This window comes from Struthio camelus, chromosome 27 (assembly GCF_040807025.1).
Source record: "Struthio camelus isolate bStrCam1 chromosome 27, bStrCam1.hap1, whole genome shotgun sequence".
NCBI classification, from domain to species: Eukaryota; Metazoa; Chordata; class Aves; order Struthioniformes; family Struthionidae; genus Struthio; species Struthio camelus.
The window spans coordinates 1445831-1469259 of NC_090968.1; the positions used below are offsets into that span (position 1 = coordinate 1445831).

A 23429-nucleotide genomic window follows, 5' to 3' on the forward strand; every position below is an offset into this window, starting at 1 on the left:
GGACCCACGTCAGTGTGACGGCTCCACTGTGTTGCAAGAGCCCCAGGTGATTGCAGCGGGCCCCGGGGCTGCCACTGTGCCCCTGCTGCGTGACATGGGGACAGGGACGCAGCCTGGCCCGGATGCCTGGGTCCCCTCGCGGGCGGCGATCGGAGGCGGTAGCGGGGTGCGCTGTGCAAGGCCTGGGGCCTTGACCCCCAGCTTAATGATTTGCTGGTGGGCGCTGTGCCACCCCTGCCAGTGTCACCCTGCGCAAACACCGGTGATAAGGGGCTGCATGGTGGGGGGGGGGTCCCGGCCCCCACCAGAGCAGGGTGCTGGCGGGGTGGGGGCCCACGCTGGCCACCGCAGAGGGCCTGCCCCGAGGGTGCCCCTGCGGGGAGCCGGGCTGGCGCCGGCGGAGGCCGAGGCCGTGGGAGGACGTTTCCTCTGGCCGGTGTCACCTTTGTCCCTGCGGTGGGTCCCGGGGGGGGGGGCTGTGCTGGGGGGTGCTGCCCCAGCTGGGGTAAATGGGGGGTGGGAGGGGAGACACTGCACCCGGGGGGGCAGATAAGGGAGCGCTGCCCTCGTTGGGGGTGTTGGGGGGCATTGCCCCCGGGGGGGGTGCGTGGGGGGGACAACTGTCCTAGTTGGGGGGCGCTGCCTGGGTGGGGGATGCATGGGGGGGGGAATAGTCCCAGTTTGGGGGCAACGCCTGGGGGGGTGCGGGGGGGGCACTGCCCCAGTTAGGGGGGTGCGTAGGGGAGACAGTCCCACGGGGGGGGCATTGCCCTGGGGGGGAGCACGTGGTGGGGGGCAGTGGCCCAGGGGAGGGGGTGCGTGGGGGGCGCAGCGCGGGGTGCCCGGGGCGGCGGGGGCCGGGCCGGGGCCGGGGCCGGGCCGGGGGCGGGCCGCGGCGGCCCCGTTAAAGCGGCGGCGGCGGCGGCCAGAGGCGGCGGCGGCCGGAGGCGGCGGCGATGGGCAGCGAGGGCGAGCGGGACCCGGCGGCGGCGGCGGCGGCGGCGGCCCCGGGGCAGGGCGACCCGCGGGCACTGCGCAGGGACTGCCGGCACCGGTGGGGCCGGGCGACGGCGGCGGGGGGGGCAGGAGCTGGAGGGGGCAAGATATCGGGGGGGGGCAGGATTGAGGGGAGAACCGGGGGGAGGCAGGACCTTGGGGCGGGGGGGGGGCAGGACCCGGGGGGGCATCTTGGGGGAGGGCAGGACCCGGAGGGGGCAGGACCTGGGGGGGGCATCTGGGGGGAGGCAGGATCTGGAGGGGGCATCTGGGGGGAGGCAGGATCTGGAGGGGGCAGGACCTGGGGGGGGTATTTGGGGGGGGTTGGGGGACAAGAACTGGGCGGGGGGGCATCGAAGGTGCAGCTTGGGGGGGGTGGCAGGATCTGGGTGGCGTTGGGGGGGTGTAATGGGGGGGGTGCAGGATCCAGGGTGATGGGGGGGGGCAGGGTCTGGGAACAGGCCGGGGGGGGTAAATAGTCGAGGGTGGGTCGAGGGGGAGGTTTGGGGGGTTCCCCCCCCCCCAGCAGCACAAACAGTGCCAGAGGAGGAGGCCGGAGTGGGGGGGGCCCTCGCTGCCCCATTTTCACTTGAAAAGTCCATTTTTCCGCTCTAATAATTTCCCGGCGGGCCGTTGCGTGGAGCCAAACTGGGAGGGGGGCAGTTCGCCGTCCCCGTGGTTGGGGGGGGGGACACAGGGTGCCCCGACGTCACCCGCTCCCCTCGCCCCCGTCACCTGCAGGATCTTCGTCAACCGCAGCCTGGCGCTGGAGAAGATCAAGTGCTTCGGCTTCGACATGGACTACACCTTGGCCGGTAGGAGCCGTGCCGAAAAGTTGCGGGGGGGGACGGGGACAGTGGTGGCAAGGGTGGGGAGGGTCCAGCATGTGTCCCCCCCCCCCCGCCTGACCCCCACCCCCCACCCGCAGTGTACAAATCGCCCGCCTACGAGGCGCTGGCCTTCGAGCTGCTGCTGGAGCACCTGGTCTCCATCGGGTACCCGGCCGAGATCCTCACCTACCGCTACGACCCGGCTTTCCCCACCCGGTGAGCCCCGGCGGCGGGAGGGAGAGGGGGGTTATGGGAGAGATGGACCCCCCCACCCCATCTCACGTCCCCCTCCGTGCCGCAGGGGGCTGGTGTTCGACACCCTTTTCGGCAACCTGCTCAAGGTGGACTCGCACGGGAACCTGCTGGTCTGCGCCCACGGCTTGCGCTTCCTCAAGGGGTGAGGACCACCACCGGGGTTCGGGAGCGGGGCGCCCAGGCTGGAGGGGACGGCAGGATGTGGCCGGGGCGCTGCCGCGGGTGCCCCCCACCCCGCAGCGCTCCCTCGCCCTCCCCGCAGCGCCGAAATCCTCCGCTACTACCCCAACAAGTTCATCCAGCGGGACGACACCAAGCGCTTCCACATCCTCAACACGCTCTTCAACCTCACGGGTGAGCCAGCATCCCCCCACCCCAAATCCTCCCCCTCCACCCACGTCCCCCACCCCACCCCGCACCCATGCCACCACCTCGTTGGCGCGGACACCCTCGCCACGGCCCCCGGTTCCCCGGCAGAGACCTACCTCTACGCCTGCCTCGTGGACTTCTTCAGCAACTGCTCCCGATACGTCAAGTAAGAGGGGCCGTGGGCACGCTTGTGTTTTGGGGTGAGAAAGGGAACTTTCGCCCCCCCGGCACGTCCACCTTCACCCACCCCACCCCGTCTCTCGGCCGTTGCAGCTGCGACACCGGCTACAAGCACGGGAACCTCTTCATGTCCTTCCGCAGCATGTTCCAGGACGTGCGCGAGGCCATGGACCACGTCCATCTCTCGGTGGGTACCATGGGAAAGGACCCCCCCCATCCCAATCCTGAGCCCATTGGAGTGGCCTCAGGCCTGCCCCGGCTGCAGCACTGTCACCCCGGGGAGTTGCAAGGAGGAGGTGGGGTGGTGACATGCTGGCACCGGCGGGTTTTTGTCTCACCGCAGGGCTGCCTGAAGGAGAAGACGTTGGAGAACCTGGAGAAATACGTGGTGAAAGACGTGAGTGGCCGCGGGCGCCGCGCCAGCACCCGTGCCGCCGCGCCGGGGTGCCCCGCGCCGCCTCCCCCCCCCCCCAACGCTGACTCTCGCCCCTCGCCAGCCCCGGGTCCCGCTGCTGCTGAGCCGCATGAAGGAGGTGGGCAAGGTCTTCCTGGCCACCAACAGCGACTACAGCTACACCGACGTGAGTCACGGGCGCCCTGGGGACCGGCCTGCCACGAGGGGGCACCCTGGGGTGCTCTGCCGAGCAGAGGGTGCCCCCCCCCCCCCGGCTTAGCGGCCTCGCCGGAGGGCCGTGACACCGGGGTGTCATTGCAGGCCATCATGTCCTACCTGTTTGACTTTGGCGACGAGGACAAGGTGAGCTGTGGCCGGCGCGGGGATGGGAAGGTGGGTGCCGGCCACCAGCCCGTCCCCCCCTCCCACCGCCCCTCCAACACCCAATTCTGACCCCGTCGCCCGCTCCCGGGCAGGCTGGGAGCCTGCAGCGCCCCTGGCGATCCTATTTCGACCTCATCGTGGTGGACACCCGCAAGCCGCTCTTCTTCGCCGAGGGCACCGTCCTGCGCCAAGTCAACACGGTGAGGGGCCCCGGGCGCGGGAATCGGGGCGGCGCCGGCGGCCTGCGGGGTGCGGTCGCCTTTCGTTGCGTGGGTAACAGCGCGTTTGTCCCCTCCCGCCGCCGCCGTGGGGTCCCCTTGGCTCGCAGGACACGGGCAAGCTGCGCATGGGGACGTACACCGGCCCCCTCCAGCACTGCGCCGTCTACTCCGGAGGTGAGCGCCCGGCCGGGTGGCCCGAACGGGTTGGGGGCGGTGAGCAGGGGGGGACACGCTGACCCCATGTCCTGACGCCCAGCCACCCGCAGGCTCCTCGGACCTGGTGTGCGACCTGCTGGGCGTCAAGGGCAAAGACATCCTCTACGTGGGCGACCACATCTTCGGCGACATCCTCAAGTCCAAGAAGCGGCAGGGCTGGCGCACCTTCCTGGTGGTGCCCGAGCTGGCCCGCGAGCTGCAGGTGTGGACGGAGAAGAGCGGTGAGCAGCGGCGGGCCGCGGGGACGAGGCCGTGCTGGGGACGCCCACGGGAAGGGTGGCCGAGCCGGGTATGACCCAGCCCAACGTTGAGCCAGACCCGGTTGCTCTTGCAGAGCTGTTTGAGGAGTTGCGGAGTTTGGATCTCTTGCTGGCGGAGCTGTACCAGTGAGTGGGCACGGGAGCACCCGTGGGTGCCCAGGAGGGTCCCCTGCGGCCGAGCCCATAGCCGGGTCTGTCCCCTCCCTCCAGGGACTTGGACAGCAGCAGCAGCGAGCGCCCGGACATCAGCTCCATCAAGCATCAGATCCAGGTGACGCCCAGGGCTCCGGCCCTGGCACCCCGTTCCCCCACCCCGGGCCACCGGGTGCCCTGACCCTTTCGCCCGCTGCGCCCGCAGAAAGTCACGCACGAGATGGACCTGTGCTACGGGAAGATGGGCAGCCTCTTCCGCTGCGGCTCGCGCCAGACGCTCTTCGCCAACCAGCTCATGCGCTACGCCGACCTCTACGCCGCCTCCTTCATCAACTTCCTCTACTACCCCTTCAGCTACCTCTTCCGGGCGGCCCCTGCCTTGGTAGGACCCTGCTGCAACGCCGTGCCTCGGTTTCCCTCCCCACCGGCTGCCCGGTGCCGGCCCCTCGCCGCCAACCTTGCCGCCCTGCCGTTGCAGATGCCGCACGAGTCGACGGTGGAGCATAGCCGCCTGGACGTGGCAGAGGTGGACATGGCTCCCGCACCCTGGCTCGGACGCCCCAGCCAGCAGGTGGGTGACGTGGGGCCGGGAAGGTGGTGGTGGGCAGAGCTGAGGGTCCTGCTGCTCCGGAAGCAGCTGGAGGCCGGCGTGGCACCTCGGCATGGCCGGAGGAGCAAAAGCACCTGGTGGCTGCGGGTGGCCTGACGCCAGCACCCTGGTGCCAAGGAGGGGGGGTCCTGGACCCATTGAGCCAACCTGCTCCTCCTCCAGGACGCCACCAGGGCGGAGGATGACGATGGTGAAGCCTGAGCCCACTCCCAGCGCCGAGGGTTGCTGAGCCGGCGGGTGCCAGACCCCGGGAGGGCGTGTGGGTGGGCAAGGAGCTCCTCTCCGCGCGGGCGATCCCAGCCCGCTCGCGCCGCTGCCACCACCACTGTCCACGGGTCCGGCACTGGAAACCCAAAGCGCATCGCAAGCCAACACCGGGCTCTGCAGCCGGCGGCTCCCATCGCTCCGTCTCCGGCGCTGGGCTCCGGTGCGGCTCCGGGTAGACGTGGATGGATGTTGCTCAAATGCAAGAGGGCTCTGGGAGCGCCTGCTGCTCCCTCTGGGTTCCTTGTTACCTGCTGGGCTCTGGCCCCCTCGTGTTTTTTTACCCTTTTCTATTTATAAAAGATGATGCTCAAACTCCTGGTTAAGTTTTATTGGCGCTGCAGAGTGGAAAAGACATAAAACTGGTTATTTGAAAGGAAAAGGCCTTTGCCCCAGAACCTGGGAGATGGGAGCAAAGCACCACGAAAGGGAAGTTCCCAAATCCTCAGCCAGCAGCCGGGACACAAGCCCCCGAGCCGGGGCCGCGGTGCTGAGACACCCGTCTCTGCTGGCACCGTGGCAGCCACATCTTACGTGCAGGAGGGTGCCAGGCCCTGCCCCAGCGGGACCCCCGGCGGCTCTGCAGACCGGAGCCAGACCAGGCCCAGGACGTTCAGATAGTAGTATATGATGCTTCATCAGCTCTTGAGGTTTCTCGGTAAAGCTGCTGTTGAGCAAAGCTGGTGGTCGCTGCGTTCCGAGGAGGCGAAAGCATAGGGTCAGCATTTGACCACCCCTTGCCAGGGATGGGGAGGTGAAGATGGGGCTGCGACTGGCCTCACCTGAGACCTCCACCCATGCCCATCGGCCTGGGAGCTCACTGAAGCTCAGGCCCAGGCCTGGCCTGAGCTGCATGATAGGGAGAAGCGTGCTTAGCCCCATCTCCACCGCCTGGTCGGACCTCGGAGCTACATCATGGTTTTGTCTCCTGTTGCTCCTGACTGGACTCCCTGGACCAGACTGGTTCCCTTGCCTCCTTTGGGAGTGTGGCTGGAACCTGTCACCAGCCCCGCTCAGGTGCTGTGGGACTGAGCCCAGCCCATAACAGCCAGCCCCTGCTCCAGGTGGGCTAGAACAGGAGCTGGCATGAAAGCGTGCTTCAGTTTCTCAAAAGCTGCTTGTGCTTCAGGTGGCCACCAAAAACAAGCCCCTTCTGGCTGAGGAGCACCAGAAAATCCCTTTATGAACCACTGAGAAAAGCTGGTGAATCCTAAGGGCCTCTGCACCAGTTGCATGCCGGAAGGGGGCTGCCAATGTGTGATGGCTTCAACCTCCTTGGGCTCCATACGTGAGCTGTTGGCGTCCCACAGGTCTTGGGAGCTCCAACCTCTACTGGTGGAAGGAGCATCACGAGTCTGACACAGTTGGCGCTACTGCAAGCAACCCAAGACCTCCCGGATGTGGTCTGTGCGTGCCTCCCAGTGGAGAATATCCAGATGATGTCCAGGTAGGCGACAACATAGCTATGGAGCAAATCCCTCAGGACATCACTTCCAAAACACCAGAAAGTGGCTGGAGCATAGCAGAGACTGAATGATACCATCTTACAGCAGGAAAATCAGGGTGACAGCGTGTGTCACCACAGTGGCGAACCAAAGCTGATCCTGCACAGAATCTGGGTCTCCAATCCTGGATCTTGCATGCTACCCACCAAGCCACACTGTATCTCTACTCCCAAGTTTTTATATATATATATATATATATATATGTATTTAAAAACAGCAGAAAAGGTTAATTACATGCCACCCCTGTGTATTTACATCTGACTGAGAGGCAACGAGAGAAGTGACTGAAATAAGTGTGAGGCAGCAGGTAGCATGGGAGAGCCAAGAGCCTGCCAGGCTGCATCACTCAGGAAATCCCCCAGCAGCACTTGGAGGGCTACAAAGCCAAAACCTCCATCTCTGCCACCTCTGGCAAGGCCTTGTTTTTCCGGAAAAAGAGCTGGCTCTCTTCCTCACTGGCCAGAATTTCATCGAGCGATGACACCACAGTGTCGTGGTCCTTCAGCATCTCCGGGTAGTGGCTCCCAGCCCGCTCTATCCGCAGCGAGCGTCGCACAGGCGTCAAGAATTTCAGCTCTCGGCCTTCTGGCCACTCCTTTCGTCTGTGGGGAGAACAAGCCGTTAGATAAATCCTGCAGTGAGGAGCAGTGGAGCAGGCAGAGGAACACTCGCTGCCAGCAGCGGGCAAGCCTTACCTAGGTATGGACACAACTTGTAATTTGATTGAAGAGACAGGCAGGCTGGTCAGGCACCTCCCTGTCAGGCAGGGGGTCGCTACCATGGGCTGCCTCTCACTTGGGCAAGGCGTTGCGGGCTGCCAAAGAGCAGGTTGCTCAGCCTTTTCCCCTGACAGGAGAGAGAAAAGGGGCAGCGCGGTTGTAGAGAAGGAAGAAAGCTGCAGCTGGGGGTGGGATTACCACACCACAGCGCTCTGGGCACAGCTAAGGGCCTCGTGCTATGGAGGTGTTGCTAGGCCAGCACTGTGCCCAGCCCTGGCAGAGCAATCTCACCCCCCCCCGCTTTCAAGATCAGGATTCGGGGCTTTCACAACGCTGTCTCCGTCAACACGGATAGGAGGTGCTGGGACAGACTGCAAACCATGCTCCTTCCTCTGCGTGCAGCAGTGGGGAAGCCCTGCCCGCCCACAGTCTAGCCTGCCAGCCAGCCCCTACACGCATGTGATACCTTCTGATGTTCTGTCTGTGGTCTTCAAAATATCAAGGACAACTTCTCTGAGCTCCTCGAGTGGCTGCAAGAAAAGCAGAACGCAGGTCAAGGCAGGCCTGACTCGGCAACGAAGACTGCAGTCCAGAGAGGATAGCAGGAAAGCTTTTTCACTACACCCCATGCCAGAGAGAACAGTAGAAGGCTGCAGAATTTGTCTTCTGCAAATTAATCTGTGGGCACGCAGGTATTGCTGGACAGCTATCCACATGCAACTGGTAAATCCTACCAGATGCTACACTTAAACTGCCCAGCCCAGGCACGGAGCTGCCATCAGACTGCTGTTTCTGAGCTACAGCTGTAAGAAAACTGCCCATTTTCCCCTTCCTTCCGCAGCAGGGAGCAGGTGCCCTGTCCATGCTTGTACAACACTGCCTCGGCTGATTAAAGCTGAAGGTGTTTTTACAGGCGCAAACAGACCTGCAGCTCAAAAGGGCGGTTTCATCAACAACTAGCGCTGCTAAACTCATCCCAAAATCTGACCCCTGGCTGTCAAGGAAATCTGCTGGGGTACAGACAGGGAACGCTGGGGAAGGCCAAAGAGAAGGACTCCTTACTCACCACAGCACCGGCACACACCGCGTCTTTGTACAACCCTGTTGCATCAAAGGGGCCGCTCCGGGCCAGCAGTTTTGCTTTGCAGATCCAGAACTTGGCAAACTTCTCTGCGTGGGGGACATGGGACAGCATCTCAAAGAGCTCCTCTGAAGGGACACCCTACAACAACAGGGCCAGGCCCAGGAGAAAGATGTCAGTCAGGAGGTCCAGAGGTGTGCGTGAGGTGGGCTGCTACTTTAACTGCTTTCCCAGTGCTCTCTGGGGAGAGAAAGGAGGGTCTCAACAATCTGGGTTTTGCACTTGTTCTTTGCAAGCCTTCTGCATGACCTTGGACAAATCATAAAGCTCTCCTGCCTCCATTTCCCCTCAGTAAAACAAGGATAATATTTCAGAGGGATGTTGGGGGATAAACTCTTTAGCGCCAACACTAACGGACCCACTAAAGCCCCAGCCAGGGCTTTAGTCCCCACTCTGTGCTGCTGGGGGGACACAGCCCTCATCTCCTGGGATGCTCTGAGAGATGAAGAGCCTGGTAAAGTAGCTCCTTTCCCATCCACACCTCCTCAACGAGCTTCAGGCAGTCGGTTAAGATGCTATTGATCCTGTCCAAGCAGAACTGCTCTGGTTTCTCCTCTTCTTCCTCCTTGACATTGCTCTCGAAGGCTAGCTTCTCTTTCACTGGCTTTTTCTGAGGTAGCGTCATAGGTGGCCGTTTGTATGACTTCCCTTTGGATGCCAACCACTGCTCCAGCTGTTTCCTGTTAAAGGATCAAGGGATTGCTGTTACCACCACAGAAGATTACCAGCTGTCGTGTGCCAGCCCTCTACCAAGCTACTGTCTGCTCTCCCTTTGAATCTCACTCCAGCCCAGTTCCAATTGCTCAGGAAGAACCAGTTCATCTAGCCTAAAAATGCATCAGAGCTAGGCTAGGGAAGGAAAACCCTCTCAAGTTTAAGCATGCCTTGAAGCTGAAACAGGAGTGCAGCTGCGTGCTCTCCTCTAGTTTGCTCTGACAGCAGCACTGACCTGCAAGGGTCAATCTGTTCAGAAATAAGTCACGACATCCTGAAACCACTCACTGCTGTTTGCGTGACATCAAAACTATCAGCTCCGCTGCTTCTGCTACACCAAGGCAAGCTGCAGGGCTGCCACTCCTCTGCATACAAACTCATGAGGCCTTTTGTTTCCTCGGCCTCATGACTTGATTGCTGAGTAAAACACTGCAGAGTTACATTTGCGGTTGGTCTGTGAGAGCAACAGTGATGCCTGAGCAGGGAAGATCACTGAGTTGACGGGAGAAGAGAGAACCCAGAATACTACCAAATCTCATCTCCATCCTTCTCTATTTTGGGGCATCAGTCTCCAAAGGACAGGCCTTCACTGACAAGGTGAGTTTGGGCCCTGTTGTTGACAGTTTTAAGCCAATTCAGCCTGTTAAACACTTTTAACTGGCAGGTGGACAGCCGAGTTTAACATTATTCAGGGCTTAAAATCTCATTGGAAAGCCAGCACAGAGGCCTGGGGGCCCCTGGGAGCTGATCCAGCTGGAGAGGAGTTACACCTGCTGGGCAGAAGGGGCGAAGGGCCAGGAGGAGCCTTCGGAGGCCCCACTGGAGCCTGCGAAAGGGAAGGGAGGCAAGGGCAGAGCCAGCCAAAGGTGCTACTTACTTACGATCCTCAGCCGCTGGGGTCTTGGGAACACGCTTCGCCTGCACTCCGCTTGCCTTTGGCAGCTCAGGTTTAAGCCTTTCTCTCCTAGTCTTAAATTCACTCTCAATAGCTTGAGTTTTGGAGCCATGTGTGCTGCAAGCCTGGTTTCGGGGGGCTGTCACTCGGGATGCCGCTGCGCGCCCCTGAGGCACCATCTTCGCATCCTTCCTACCTGCCTCCCCTTTCACCATGGTTCTCTGCCATTGCACGGTGCCAGCCAGTCTCAGGCTGGATCTCCTTGCGGGCCCCAGTTTTGCAGTCCCCTGGGGCCTGCTGGAGGCCGGAGGCTTTACGGGAGATCTTTTCAGTTGGGACGCTCTACTGTGGTGCTTGAAACGTCCCAGTGGAAGTGTGCCAAGTGGCTTTCCTACGGGCTGCCTTGCTGTATTAATACTCTCATGTTTTGCTCCTGTTTTTTTATGTAGCCAAGTCCTAGAGGCAGTAAGCAACTGAGGGGGTTGCAACGCCTGAGTCTTGCTGCTTGGTTTTTGAGATGTGTTCTTTGAGCCCGGCAGGGATTTCCTGAATTTATCCTGAATCAGCTCCTCCCTCGTCTGGCGGCTGTTAGTTCTGTCTTTTGGGCCCTGGATGGTCCTCAATATTGTGCCTGAGGTTTGCCTATGAGCCAGGACTCTCCTGTTCTTGTGACTGTTTCCATCAGCCTCAAACACACTGTTCAGCGCGGGGTCTGGAGGGGCTTGCCCTAGGAAGTTTTCTTTGTTGCACACCAGCCTTTCTTGCAGGCTCTTATTTAGTGAGCATGGTGCTCCAGGCAGGAAGTCACTTCTGGTCAGAGTGACAGCAGTGACAGTCTCCTTCACAGCTTCCTCAGTCCCTTCTGCATTTAGGTGACAAGAGGTAGAAGTTGGTAGCCTCCTTCTGGGCTGTGCAGAGTGGTTTGTGCTGGGTATGAGCCCCAGGGGCAGCTTTGTGCTCTTCCGAAACTGCTCCGAATGTACCACCGCTGCTCTCTGGGTTGGGTTTGAGGACCTCTGCTGAGGATCGCGGCCGGTGCGCCGTGTCGTTTTGACACCAAGCTTGTCATCCTTGTGAGCAGCCTTCGCCACGTTCGCAAGACCATCCTTCCTGTTCCTGGCAACCTGGAGGAGAGACAAAGCGAACTTCAGCCCCAAAAGCAGCAGAGCCCAGAGGAGAGCCCAGCTTGGTCAAACCATGACAGTTCACTTCTGCCCCAGCCCTGCCAGCCCACGGGAGGCACACACAAAGGCTGGCGGTGACACAGCAATTGCCAATATAACAATGACACAACACCCACCAGTATTCATATGGTACGGGGGAGAAGTCCCCCAGACTAAATTTCTCTGAAAAACAATTGGTTGTCTTATTGCCCAGCTATTTAGCAATGCGCCACCTGTACCCCATTTGGGGTCAGGAACTCGCTCTCCTGATTTGCGTACCCTGTTCTGTGTGGACTTGCCTCAAGCGTGAAATAGAAAACTAGACTCAAAAAGATTTTGCTCTGCTACTTACATGCTCTGGTTTAGAAAGTGGTTTTAAGAGTGGATTCAGGTGATTAGTCCGGTCCTTTAAATAGGGTCTGTGAAAAGTCAAACAAAATATCAGTGTATTTAACAGCTGCTGCAGAAAAGGTTAAGTATCTAAAGCACAGGAGCTTACGAGAAGCTTTTTGAAACCGGAAAGTTGTCAAGGAACTGTGATGTAACATTAATTCTTTTTCTTTTGAGTGGCTGCAGAAAAGCAACGCAAACAGTTGACATCCAATGTTGTCACCCAAGTTATGTCTTCCGCTGACAAGAAAAGTAATCAAAATGGTTTATGCAGCTGAGGGGGCCCGGTAGACACAAGAACGCGATAGGCTTGGACAGCTCATGACGCTGCTGCCCCTCCTGGCCTGGCTGGCGCCCCAACTTCCCCCGCATGCTGCAGACGGCTGCAGACGGCTGAGCTGCATCTGAGTCAGCTGTTGCTGTGCTGCAGGTCACAGCAGTGTCTCACAGCGCATCAGCCAGGGTTTACTCTGCCACGCTGCGCGGTGAGCCGCAGTGCTGCAGTGGCTGATTCACGAGCACCTCGGAGCCAGTACCGGCAGCAAAGCGGGGAGCTGGGGCAGTGACCTCGTCAACTGTCCCCAACTACGCTGTCCTCCTTTGTCATTTGGAGTCCTCTGACAGCAACGATATGCTGGATTCTCCCACCCCTCTGCTTCAGCAGTTTGCTTATGAACCAGCAGTTCAGCTGCTAACCAAGATTAATTTCTCTGCAGATATTTTCCTGTAATGAAAGCGCCTGGAGAGTTAGGGCATTGTCCTCTATTCTGCACAAGTTGTGTACTACACTATAAAGAAAGATTTTGAACCTTCTTTTCTCATTTATGTTTTATAGCAGTGTTTTTCAGAGCCTGGCATCAGGGACTGTTATTGCTTTTTCTGGTCTCTGATCCTGCTTCCCTATATCATCTCCCCACTGACAAGTCTTATGGTTTCCTTTGCACTGTAATATCATGAGAAATATTCACTGCAACTGAGAGTCTTTAAAGTGTTCAGATTTGCCAGATGAAGCTGCAGTTTCAATTAAAAGCTTTAAAGAAAGATGCCTCGCTACTCAGCCTGCAAATACCTGCTGTGGTCACAGCGGTGTATCTGTACACAGCCCCACTCCCAAGGAACTGAGTGAGGCAGGGAAGGAGTCCCAGAGCCAGTAACTCACTCATCTAACAGGTTACTTGATCCTGTCTAGATTCCCCTGGTTGTTTCCCTTTAAACGCACTGAAAATGCTCCTTACTAGTATTAGTCTAGCCCAGGAAGGGCATTAAAAAGCAGCAGTCAAACCTGAACCACCCTTTCTTTGAGATTCAATTGTGCCTTTGCTGTGTGAAGCTGAGTTTTTCGATAATGTTCTGACAGACCCAAAAGTTGAGATGGGAAAGTCTCATAGAGACCCAGAAAATACCCACAAGAGACTACATCAACCAGCAGGAAATCTCAATACTAGAACCATTTCTTTGCTCTTGCTGCCAGTAACTCTAGAGAGCACAGCCTGGGCACCATGGGGCCGCAGCTATCTCTGGTCACCGTCTTGACAGCTGGACGCTGCAAAGAGGTAATTCTCTCTTGACTGGTGAATCAATGCAGAGAGAAGGCAAATATTGGCAACCCAGGAAGAATCAGCTATATATCCTCCAAACTTACTTTGTACTTGAGCATTTTAGCTTTCCTTTGGCTGCCAGGTACTCCTGCAGCTGTCTTCTTCGCTCTTCTGCAAAGAGATTATAGGAAAAGGTAGTGCGCGTGCCACAACCTCATTATTTTGAGCACTGATAAGAATGGGTTTCTTTCACATTCACAGCATTAAAGTTATTGTACAACTGTACAAGTTCCCTGAGCGCCCTGCCTGAGCCTGGCAATGCTGTTCCCAGAAATACCCCATCAACATCCTACTTTGCAGAACATTTCCATGCATGTGATATCGCCCAGCGACTCATTAGCACATAAAGACCAGAGCTCTCTGACACTCGCAGCGTGATGCTGCTCAAAGCCTCGGTTGCGTGAGGCTTATTCAATTTGTAGAAGGAAAGGAGAGGAAAAGGGAGATGCTGCTGCTGACCCTCCTCTGCTGTGCAATGAATAAAGACATTCTCCAGACCTTCCTTACAATGAAGGCAGAACACAATCCTTTCTTTTTAGGTTTCCCTCTTCTTTAGACTCACCAGCTGGTTTTACGACATATGGGCTTCTCGTAAGGCTTGTCTAAACTAGAAAAAAACTAAGCTTGTTGGCAAACAGTAATCTTCTCCCTGGATTCCCCCAGGGACCCTCTGTCTGCTCACAGTTACTATTCAATCGCTGTTTAGTTCACCCAGAGGCTCCATCTCAACTGTGTAATTCATATCCCATAAGGCTATACCGCTCTGCGGCCAAGCCCCCTGGCACTGGAGGGAGTTGGGAAAAATGAGCAGCAGCTCAGCCGGGGGTCAGGGCGTACCTCCGACTCTCCCAGTTTGGGTGAGGGTTTTGGTACTGGGGAATCTCACAGCAGGGACAGTCTGGCCCAGCATCACCCAGTGCCCAGGGCTGGGACCCCTCTCTCCTCCCAGGAGGGCTTTGGCCCCATGCCCAACACCGGAGTTGGCCCAGCCACCTGCTCAAAGGGGTCCCCCGAACTGCGCTGGCCCCACGTGGAAGCCTTCATCCAACAGCCCATGTGTCTGGGCTCTGAGGGCACCTCCGACCCCCCTGCCAGCCCTCTACCCCCCCAAAACACCCCCTTCTCTTGACATTGTACCCCAACGCTTTCACAGAGTCCTGAGAGCCATTCAGCACCCCAGGGTGCCGCAGGACCCACTAGTCCTGTCACATCCTGCCCCCCCCAGCACTTCAAGACACACCCCACAGGACCTCCCATTGCATCCGTCCCCCAACTCCCCACACCCTACAGGGCTCCCCATTGCCCCTGCCCCACAGAGCCCCCCAGATCTCCGCTGTCCGCCAAGGGCCCTCGCTCCACAGGCCCCCCCTTCGCCTCCACCTCACAGCGCCCCCAGATTGCTCCCCCACCCCCAACATCTCGCAGGGCCCCCCATTTCCCCCATCCACCTACTCCCTGCGCTCCACAGGGCCCCCAGATCATGCCCAGCCCCCAATACCCCACAGGGCATCCCAATTGTCCCCAACTCCAACACCTACACCCCCCCCCACAGGCTCACCCATCGCCTCCCCCACCCCCAACAGCCGACAGGGCTCCCCATTGCTCCCTGCCCCACAGAGCGCCCGGATCTCCGCTGTCCGCCAACACCCTCCGCCCCACAAGGCCCCCCCCATTGCCCCCATACCCCCAACCCGCCCCCACAAGGCCCCCCGATCACCCCTGCCCCCGCCGCCCCCCCGATCGCCCCCCCCTTCCGGCCCCCTCACCCTGCGCGGAAGCGCCGGCGCCCCCCGCCCGCTCCATGCCGGCCTCTCGCCTCAGCCCGCCCAACCGTCCGTCCGCCGCGGCCAACCGCCCCGCCGCGCTCATTGGCCAGCGCCTTCTTCAAACCGTCCAATGGAGAGCGCGGAGCCGCCGGCGCCGGGAGGGCCCGCGGGCGAGAGTTGTCGCGATTGGTTGGAGGCGGGCAGAGGGGCGGGAAGAACGCGGGCCGCCCGTTGGGGGCGGGGAAAGGAAGTGGGCGTGGCTTGTCGAAAGGGGCGGGGCTAGTCATTTAAAAGCAGAGCGGGCGGGGGCGAGGTGGGCGTTGGCGTTGGCGTTGGCGTTGGCGTTGGCGTTGGCGTTGGCGTTGGCGTTGGCGTTGGCGTTGGCGTTGGCGTTGGCGTTGGCGTTGGCGTTGGCGTTGGCGTTGGCGTTGGCGTTGGCGTTGGCGTTGGCGTTGGCGTTGGCGTTGGCGTTGGCGTGGCTCAGGCCCGGCCCGAAGCGGCGCGTGGTGCCCGAGCGGAGCAGGGAGAAGAGGGAGCGCCGCTGCTTGGTGCTGCTCCCTGGCACGGGGCCATCTGCCTGCTGCGGGGAAGGGTGTGAGAGAGGGAGAGGAGCAAGGTTGGGGCGGGCAAGGCGGCCCCCGGCTTGACGCTCCCCTTGATCTGCAGTGATGACACGCAGGAATTTTGGGGCTGATGCAATACAGAGAAGGGAGAGAGGCGCTCGGGGAGTTGGCAGCCTTGGCCTCCTGCCCTGCCCTTTCCCAGGGTTGTGATGAGTGGGTGGCTCTGCTGGGAAGTGCCCTGGGGCCTCGGTGTCCTCATGCAGGGGGTGGATGGACATGGTGGTGGTGGTGTCCCCTGGGCCGGCTGTAACCCATGGGTGCCAGGTGGGAGGCGGCTCCCTGTGGGCAGAGGCCCAGCTCTCAGGCTGGGCCCCTTTACCATGGTGACTGTTGGGAGCATCCTAGATGCTGGGAAAATGGGGGAGAGAGATGCTTCCCCCGCTCCAGACTGGTCTTTACTGGTGGTGAGGCTCAGTCAGTGGCTGCCAGAGGGGTTGTGGGATGCGTCCCAAGGCCACCTTGCTTTTTTGGGGATGGGGAAAGGAGCCCCAGGGGTGTTAAGCGGAGCTTAACCAGAGCTGCTCCCGAGCTGTGCGGGCTGGGTCCCAGTGCTATGGCCATGCTGTGGTCTGGATGTGACCCATCACCCTCCCTGGGATGTTTCCCCCTTGCCTGGGCTCCCAGGGTGGATTTGGCCATCATCTGCCCTCCGCTCGCTGGCACTGGGGCAGGTTGGAGATATGCCGGGGCGGGGGGGACAGAGACCTCCTGAGTTATGCAATTGTGTTTTGCTCCCCAAAACCCCCAGGGACTAAATCCTGTTCCCTCTGCAGTGTGTAGCCCAGCAGCACGTCATTCTCAAGGGCATGGGGACAGGGCAGGGTCAATGTTGGGGGCTCTGAAGCCAGGCCACCTGCCAGAGGGAAGCCAGGAGGGTGCATCCCTCCTGGGGCCCTGTAAAGGCCTGGAGGTAGCCAAGGCCACTAGAGCTTGGGGAGGGTGGGTGGCTTCCAGGCTGGGTTTAAGGCTGCCACAGGATGGGGTGTGGGGTGGTCCCTAGGCTCTGTGCAGTCTCCAGGGCTCTGGAGTTGTTCCCGGGCTCTTGGGTGATTCCTGGGTGGTCCCTGGGCTCTAGGTTTGTACCCTGATATGTGGAGGAAGGATGAGAAAGAGGAAAAACCAACGCAGAACCAGAGAGTCCCCAAAAGCACCTGAAACCGTGGGATTTTCCTGCTGATGATGCCCAACTTGAGAGTGGGTCCCTCCCTGCCCGAAACCATCCCCGGATCGTTTAATCCTGGGCTGCCCTGCAAGAGTGACAAGCCGAGAAATGCAACCATGGGGAAGTTTTTATTTCAACAGTTTTCAGTCAGCAATTCAGTCATTGCTAAGACAGGCAAATAATAAAAATACAATAGTTATGTTCAGAAGCTATGTAAATTAAAAGCAATGGACCAACATAATAAATAAGTATAAATTGACTGCGACTCAGGCCCACAGGGCCCAGAGCTGCTATTTCACATGAAATAGATCTTCCGTGGGGCAGGGAAGGGAGCAGGTCCCAGCCACGCGGGTTAGCTGGCTTGTACTCGGTACATACGGCCTGAAAACCAGTGACTGCTGGTTTGGTTTGGTGCAGGGGCAGCTCAGTGCCTGCTCAGCCGGTACGTGGTGATGTTCACCTGGTCGGGCTGGTTGGTGATGCCCACTGGCTGCTTGGACTGCAGCGAGGTGCAGACGAACCAGCCGGGAAAGGCGGCCGACTCGAAACGCGTGGTCCCCTCCGCCGGGCTGTCCAGGCGGTAGAAGATGAAGCGGGTCAGCTCGAAGCTGTCGATGTCCTTGGTGATGTCGGCCTCCTGCAGCGGGGCGAGCCACAAGTCAGAGAAAGGAGTCAGGCCTCCCCACCGGGTCGGGGTAAGAGGGATGTTGGCAAAGCCCGGGGACACGGGGGACGCAGGGCAGGGTGCCGCCTCGGAGCCCACTCACCTCCAGCTGCAGCATGGGCTTGGCACCGCTCATCACGCACGACATGTAGAGTTTGTACCCCTTGATGCCCAGGGCCACGGGCACCTGCATGGCCCCGGGGTTGCCCTGCGAGCTCTTGGGCCGGTACAGAGCGATGTTGAGCTTCACTGCAGAGAGAAGAGACAGGGTCAGCGGGCTGTCCCTGGGGCTGGTGGCGAAGGGAGCGGGATGGTGCTGGGGTGCCCTCACCTTTCCGGCTGGCGGAGGGGCCCTGCAGGTGCAGGGCCACGAGCTGGGTGGGCGACTCCAGCACGAAGCTCTTGTGGTTGATGTCGAGGATGTCGAAGGACAGCGAGCGGGTGTAGCGGTACACGGGGGCCCCTGCGTAGCTGCTCTCTAACCGCTGGAAGGGAACGGGCTCTGCGGGGTAGGACACTGTTAGGAGGGGTGCCAGCATGCCCAGCGGTGACAGCACCCACTCACACCTCCCTCCAGTGACTTCCCCATCGTCCAAAGCCACACTGCAACCGTACCGAAAACGGTATCCAGGAAGCTCCCAAGATCGCTGTCGGCAAAGTCCTGGTGTGACGGCCTCTTCAAGAGCTTGGTCGTGGCCACCATGAGCACGGCGACCTGGCGGAAGGTCTTGGTGGGGTGTCCCTCCGTGATGGTCACCTGGACATCTACCTCCGAGGGGCTCTGGCCAGATGATTTCAGGTCTGAGCTCAGGCGAGGCTTCTGGAGAGAGATGGGGATGTGGTATGAGAGCCTGGCTTTTCTGCCGTGCCCCAGAGAGGGGACACCCGTGGGGCCGGGCTCTGGTTGGGGCTGTTCCCACGTCCCCACGTCCCCGTCTACCTTCTGCAGGCAGACGTAGTCGGGTCCATAAAATGTCTCCTCGGTCAGGCTGGAAAGCAAAGAGAGCCGGTGAGGCCAGTGCCAGGGCTGCATCGCCCCTGCCCCAGCGTCGCGTCCCCGCCACCCCTGGGCCATGCCGCCGCCGTGACCCCGCTTACCTGTTGCTCTCCAGCATGTCTAAATCAGGGACGAACGCCATCTCTGCCACGGGCTGCAAAACCTGCCGGGCAAACGCAATCCCCGTTAGCGTCGCTCCTTCTCGGCGCCCGGCCCGGGCGAGCCGAGCGCGGCGCTTTGCACCGGGCCTCGCGCCCCCGGATCCCGCACGCCCCGAGGGGGAAAGGGCTGCCGCTACCTGTCCAAACGGTGCGCTGGCTCCGCCTGTGCTGCTCGCCGCGTGTCCTCGGCGCTCTCTGAGCCCTGCGCCGGCGTGCCGGGTTTTCATGCGCTGCTGGAAGGAAGCGCTGTCAGAACGGGATTTCCACGTTTCGCAACGCCTGGGGTTTACCCAGTTCCCTCTACAGGCTTTCCTTCCCCTTCGGTTCCCTTCCCAGGGAAGGCTTTCTCCTTCCCAGGGCCGCCCAGCCTCGCTGGCACGGACCCACCGGGCAAGGAGAGACGTGCCGGGGAGCCGGCACCTGCGCCGGGGCTCGTTGCTATCCCTCTCTTTGCTTGGCTAAACTGGCGGGGAGAGCGCCGCTCCTCCCCGTCGCCTGCCTCCGGGAGCTGGGGGTTGGCCGGCCCGAGCACCCCCGTTGAGGCCGGGGAAGGGTCGCCTGCCTCCGCGCGGAGCGCCCGAGCGGTGACTTGGGGCCGGCGGCGGCGCGCGGGCCCGCCGGCCTCGGGGAACGAGGGTGACGCGGCGGGGACTGCCCCGGCGCCCATGATGACGCCCACCCTCGTCAGGGCTGGGGAAACGCCGGCAGCCCCCGAAAAGGAGGCGGTGGCGCAAGCGTCGCCGCTCAGCGATTTCTCCATGCGGCTTCCTCTTCCTCGGCCGGGCTGGGGCCGGGTGACCCGGTTCGGGGTGCCTCCGGCCGCTCGCTCTCGCCCAAGTTTCCGCCGGGGCGCCCTGCCGGGAGGCAGGGGACATCAGCCCCGTCCATCTGGGTCCCTCGTGCCCGCCTGTGGCGCCGGCTGCCCTTGGGGACAGTCCTTGGGGACGCTGCCTTCGGCCAGGAGCGTGGCCCAAGGCCTCCTCTCCTGAGCGACCCGGGGGTCTGGTCCCGTCTCACCCGTCCCCGTCCCCTTCGTGCCCCCCTCACCTCCGCTTCCGAGCACCCCCCCCCCCGAGCACGTCCTCCACGTGCTGGTGCTGCTGGCCCCGTCCCACCCCATGGCGGCCGGCGGCATGTCCTGCTCCCGGGCGGGCCGGGGCCCTGTCCCGGGGAGGCGCGCGGGGGGGGTCTTTCCCTGGCGCTGTTTCGCTTCCCCAAATCGCGGCGGTGCCGCTCTCCTCGCGCCTGGCGGGCCCGGGGCCGGCTCCCTCCGCGCCCTTCCCGCCAGCCAGGCCCCGGATTTGCGGTCGGCTGACTCACCCGGCAGGAAATTACAGAGAAACCCCCAGAGTTGCCCCCCGCCCGGGGCTGCCTCCAGGCCTGCCCGCACCCATGGGTGGGCTCCATCCCCGGCCAGGGCCCAGCTAGGCCCCCACCCCAGGGTGCCCCCTCCCTGCGGCCACCTGCGCCCCACAGCCCCACAGCAAGGCGGTTGGGGACTTTGGGGGTGACGGCAGCCGGGGGGGGCAGGGGTGCTGCCCCCCCCCCACGACTCTCCTAAGGGCTGCAGGGGGCCACCCCGGGGGGGGTGGGCAACGCCGTGTTGGAGAGGGCAGGTAGCCATGGAGACGGCCTCACGGCGGGGGCCCCGCCCCCCGGCGACACAAGCCCCGCCCTAACGCCTAGCCCCGCCTCCAGAGGGTTAGCCCCGCCCCCCTCGGTTTCGCGCGCGCGCGCGCGGCGGGTGGGGAGCGAGAGCGAGCGGGCGAGCGGCGGCGCGCAGGCGCGGCGGGGGCGTGGCCGCGCGGGTGGGCGGGGCGGGAGGCGGGGGCGACGCGGTGACGCAGCGGGCGGGGCGGGGCGGCGGCGCGGGGCGGTAGTCGGCGGTTGGGGGCCGCTGTCAGAGCCGGGGCCGCGAGCGGGGCGGACGGACGCGCCGGCAGGTAGGGCGGGCGGGGCGGGGCGGGGCGGGCGCGGCCGAGCTGAGGCGCGGGGCGGGGCGGGGGGGAGCCGGCAGGGCCGGGCGGCCGGGAGAGGTGGCGGCGGGGGGCGGTGGCGGCGGCGGCGGCCACGCGCCGGCTCCCCGGTGTCCTTGGCGCCACCGCCCGGGCGCCTCAGGGAAGGGGGTGGGGGGCGGCGGAGGCGGGGCTTGCGCTCGGACGGGCAGCGCGGCGCGGCCAATGGGGAGGCGGCGCGGCGGCTGGCGCCGCTCCCATAGGCGGCGGGCGGGCGCGCGGCGGGGGCAGCCGCGGCGGCGGCGGCTGATTGGCGGGGGCGGGCCAGGCGCGCGCGTTGGGTGGGGGGCGGGGCGGGAGGCGCGCGCGCGCCCTTCTCCCCCCCCCCCCCCGCCCCACGTGGGCCCCTTCCGCGCGGGGCAGCTGCGGCGCGGGCGGGGGCCCGGCCAGGCCCAAGGTCACCGGGGCACCCCTCGCCGTGGCGGGGGGGGGGGGGCACGGACCCCCCCCCCCCCCCCCGAGCCCGCTGTCCGGCCAAGGGAGCGGGCGTCGAGCAGCCGCCTGAGGGTCGAGCAGGCCTCGACGCCCCGCTCCGGCCTGCGCCGCCCTTGAGGACTCCTGGAGGCCGAGCGCTTCCCCCGGAGCCGCAGCGCCCGCAGGTGCGAGGCGCTTGCACCTGGGCTTCGGTGGCGGAAAGGTGGCGAGGAGCTTCTTCTGGAGCAAGTACCCGGTTTCTGCCGCGCCAGAGCCTGAAGGGATCTCACCCGGTCGTGCCTGCGCGACTGCCGAGAATATACTGCGTATACCTTCAAAACCTCTTCCTCTAGAGCTTCAATTCAAGCAGCATGCGTTCTTTAGATCTGCTAGCCGCAGTATGTTAAAGCCCATCTGCTTTCTAATGGGAATTTCATGAGCTTTCAGATATGCAAGTTTTTTTTTTTTTTTTTAAAAAAAACCACCCTCACTTTCATTTCCCAGTGTTTTGATAGTATAGTAATATGTCTGATATTTAATTGGCATGACTACCAGACTAAACAGTTAGAGGGAACTGACTCATTTGAGATGCTGTTGAATGCATATATTTATATTATAAATATGTGTTTCTCTTGGCTATTACAACAGTGTCACTTTCCTTCATGCCAAATACGCCACGCTCCTAACAAAAAGGAGTAAAAACTGTTACTCTTCGTACTTTGGCTTATAGAATAAATAGTAAATCAAAACTCTGATGTCATTATATACTCCTGCCAAGCGGACCCATGCGTTTAGCACTAGGTAAAGGCTGGGATCGGTCACGCTCCGCAAGCACTAGCACTTAGGCACTCAAAAGTTGGCTTCCTCTCTTACTATGCTTTCCATACGTTAAGTTAGGTGTACTGATGAACCGCTTGGCTGTTCCTCTGATCAAGTATTTAATTCTTTCTTATCCTTTACTTGGTGGTTTTGATTGTAAGCAAAAAAGCAATGCCCAATTAAGTGTCTTCTGGGGCAGGTTTCACTGATTCTGGCTGTCAGAGGTCAAATTTAGTAGCTTAATCCGCTTTGCTTAATGGTATAGTGTTGAATGTATGAGCCCTTAATCTGTTATGAATATTCTTGTTGTTTGACCTTTCAGTGAAAACACAAGACTGAGAAGTGGGAATTTGAGTTCTAATCCAGCTTTAGCAGTAAGGGCCTGGTCAACAACCAATGGATTTTCTTTTTTTTCCTTAATACCACTTGAGTTGAAGCAGGGTAACTTTGTGCGTGAAGCCTTGTACTAAGGTACTATTCCCATATCAGTAATTTTGGGCTCGTTCTCCTGAGTCCTTGCTCCTACGCGTTGCTACGCTACTTGGATTTCACTCGGAAGCATCCTTGCTCCGATACAGGCTTGGTTCTGCTGCGACACAGCCTGGGCTCTCCCAAATCCTGGCAGCGATCCCTTTCCAGGAGACCCTCAAAGACACGGCGGTTCTGCTCGTTTTAGGTTGAACTCCAGGGTTAGGCACCCCAGTTTTCCGGAGACGTCGCAGAGTCCCTGGGTGCTCAGCAGAACTGAAATTGGATACCAAAGCTAGAGACTACTCTGAAGCTTTAGTCCTGCAGCTTTTTTTTTTTTCCATGCGTGTGTGCGCCTGGCCATGGGCACGTGATTCAGTGTGCTCTCTAAAGTATCTCTGTGTATTTTGCTGCTTAAAGCTCAGGGAGATGAATCATAAGCGGAGAAAACATCCAATGGTCGTACAACATTGTCACGCTCGCTGTACTGCGCTTTGCTGCCGTTTCTTGCCGGGTCAAAATGCTCTGTCTGTAAACTAAGTTTGGGTTTCTCCGAAGTCAGCTGTGAGTTACAGTCTGATTCGACTGTGGGCAGAAGTGAGAGCAGAGTGGAAAGCACGAATGGTCTTTCCTCCTGCCCCTGAAGAAATCTGTAAAAAGTGTTGGCTCTTGTTAACCCCTAGAAGCGGTGGAGTGATCTCGGTCCTTCCTCAGGCTGGTTTAAATTTCTCTCCTGAACTAACCTCTACAACTAATGAGGGCCCAGAAATGCCGAATGCTGCAGTTTCCTGCTTCTAAATAGAGTTTCCCATTGGGGTGCAGCTACCAGTCGCTGTCTCGAACAAGTCGTGATGCTGCTGCGTTTAAAGTTGCATCAACCCGAGTGCTCTTTGGACCGAAATCTGTGTTTTGAGAGGGGAAGCTTAGCTGCTGCGGTGCTGAGTAGTCAGAACTAGATTCAACAAACCGGGGCCGGGAGCCTGGCTGATGAAACATTAGTAACAAAGATATATTTTCTTTTTCTCCTCAGTTCAGTCTTGCACTTTGAAACTTCATTTTTATCTCTTGAATGAGTGATGGCTG

General features: G+C 60.7%; 4 protein-coding genes across 10 annotated transcripts in view; 2 read left to right on the top strand and 2 right to left on the bottom strand.

Moving 5' to 3' along the window:
* The first annotated feature begins 934 nt into the window (after positions 1–934).
* On the top strand, positions 935–6583 carry LOC138062496 (cytosolic purine 5'-nucleotidase-like). 2 transcript variants are annotated; one of them, XM_068920930.1, is made up of 18 exons: positions 935–1054; positions 1738–1811; positions 1925–2042; positions 2128–2223; positions 2344–2435; positions 2559–2616; positions 2724–2817; positions 2974–3027; positions 3128–3211; positions 3346–3387; positions 3501–3608; positions 3737–3803; positions 3896–4066; positions 4180–4231; positions 4316–4376; positions 4464–4640; positions 4737–4829; positions 6443–6583. In XM_068920930.1, the coding sequence occupies exons 1-18, from the start codon at positions 957–959 to the stop codon at positions 6581–6583; spliced, it is 1680 nt and encodes a 559-aa protein (XP_068777031.1). In that variant the 5' UTR covers positions 935–956. The 2 variants fall into 2 exon arrangements, with proteins under 2 accessions (XP_068777031.1, XP_068777032.1); XM_068920931.1 differs by lacking the exon at positions 6443–6583 and adding an exon at positions 5031–5444.
* CKAP2L (cytoskeleton associated protein 2 like) lies at positions 5449–15114 on the bottom strand. The gene is made up of 9 exons (XM_068920929.1): positions 15024–15114; positions 13302–13368; positions 11622–11688; positions 10089–11230; positions 8979–9177; positions 8423–8578; positions 7823–7886; positions 7333–7483; positions 5449–7239 (listed from the first exon to the last, which is right to left on the bottom strand). Exons 1-9 carry the CDS (start codon positions 15058–15060, stop codon positions 7014–7016), a joined length of 2109 nt encoding a protein of 702 aa, XP_068777030.1. The 5' UTR covers positions 15061–15114; the 3' UTR covers positions 5449–7013.
* Positions 15115–16917: 1803 nt separating this feature from the next.
* LOC104148037 (interleukin-1 beta) lies at positions 16918–19252 on the bottom strand. 2 transcript variants are annotated; one of them, XM_068920656.1, is made up of 7 exons: positions 18768–19242; positions 18571–18632; positions 18413–18461; positions 18088–18292; positions 17804–17974; positions 17576–17721; positions 16918–17445 (listed from the first exon to the last, which is right to left on the bottom strand). In XM_068920656.1, the coding sequence occupies exons 1-7, from the start codon at positions 18855–18857 to the stop codon at positions 17233–17235; spliced, it is 936 nt and encodes a 311-aa protein (XP_068776757.1). In that variant the 5' UTR covers positions 18858–19242; the 3' UTR covers positions 16918–17232. The 2 variants fall into 2 exon arrangements, with proteins under 2 accessions (XP_068776757.1, XP_068776756.1); XM_068920655.1 differs by having other exon boundaries at positions 18088–18461; positions 18768–19252.
* Positions 19253–20467: 1215 nt separating this feature from the next.
* Positions 20468–23429, top strand: part of OGDH (oxoglutarate dehydrogenase) — a 49573-nt gene continuing 46611 nt past the window's right edge. For 2 of the 5 annotated variants that reach the window (XM_068920909.1, XM_068920910.1), the window contains exon 1: positions 20474–20573. The gene's annotated coding sequence lies outside the window, so the exon portion shown is untranslated. Of the gene's footprint in view, positions 20574–21321; positions 21458–23429 lie in introns of those variants that run through there. The other 3 variants (XM_068920911.1, XM_068920907.1, XM_068920908.1) reach the window with 3 other exon arrangements.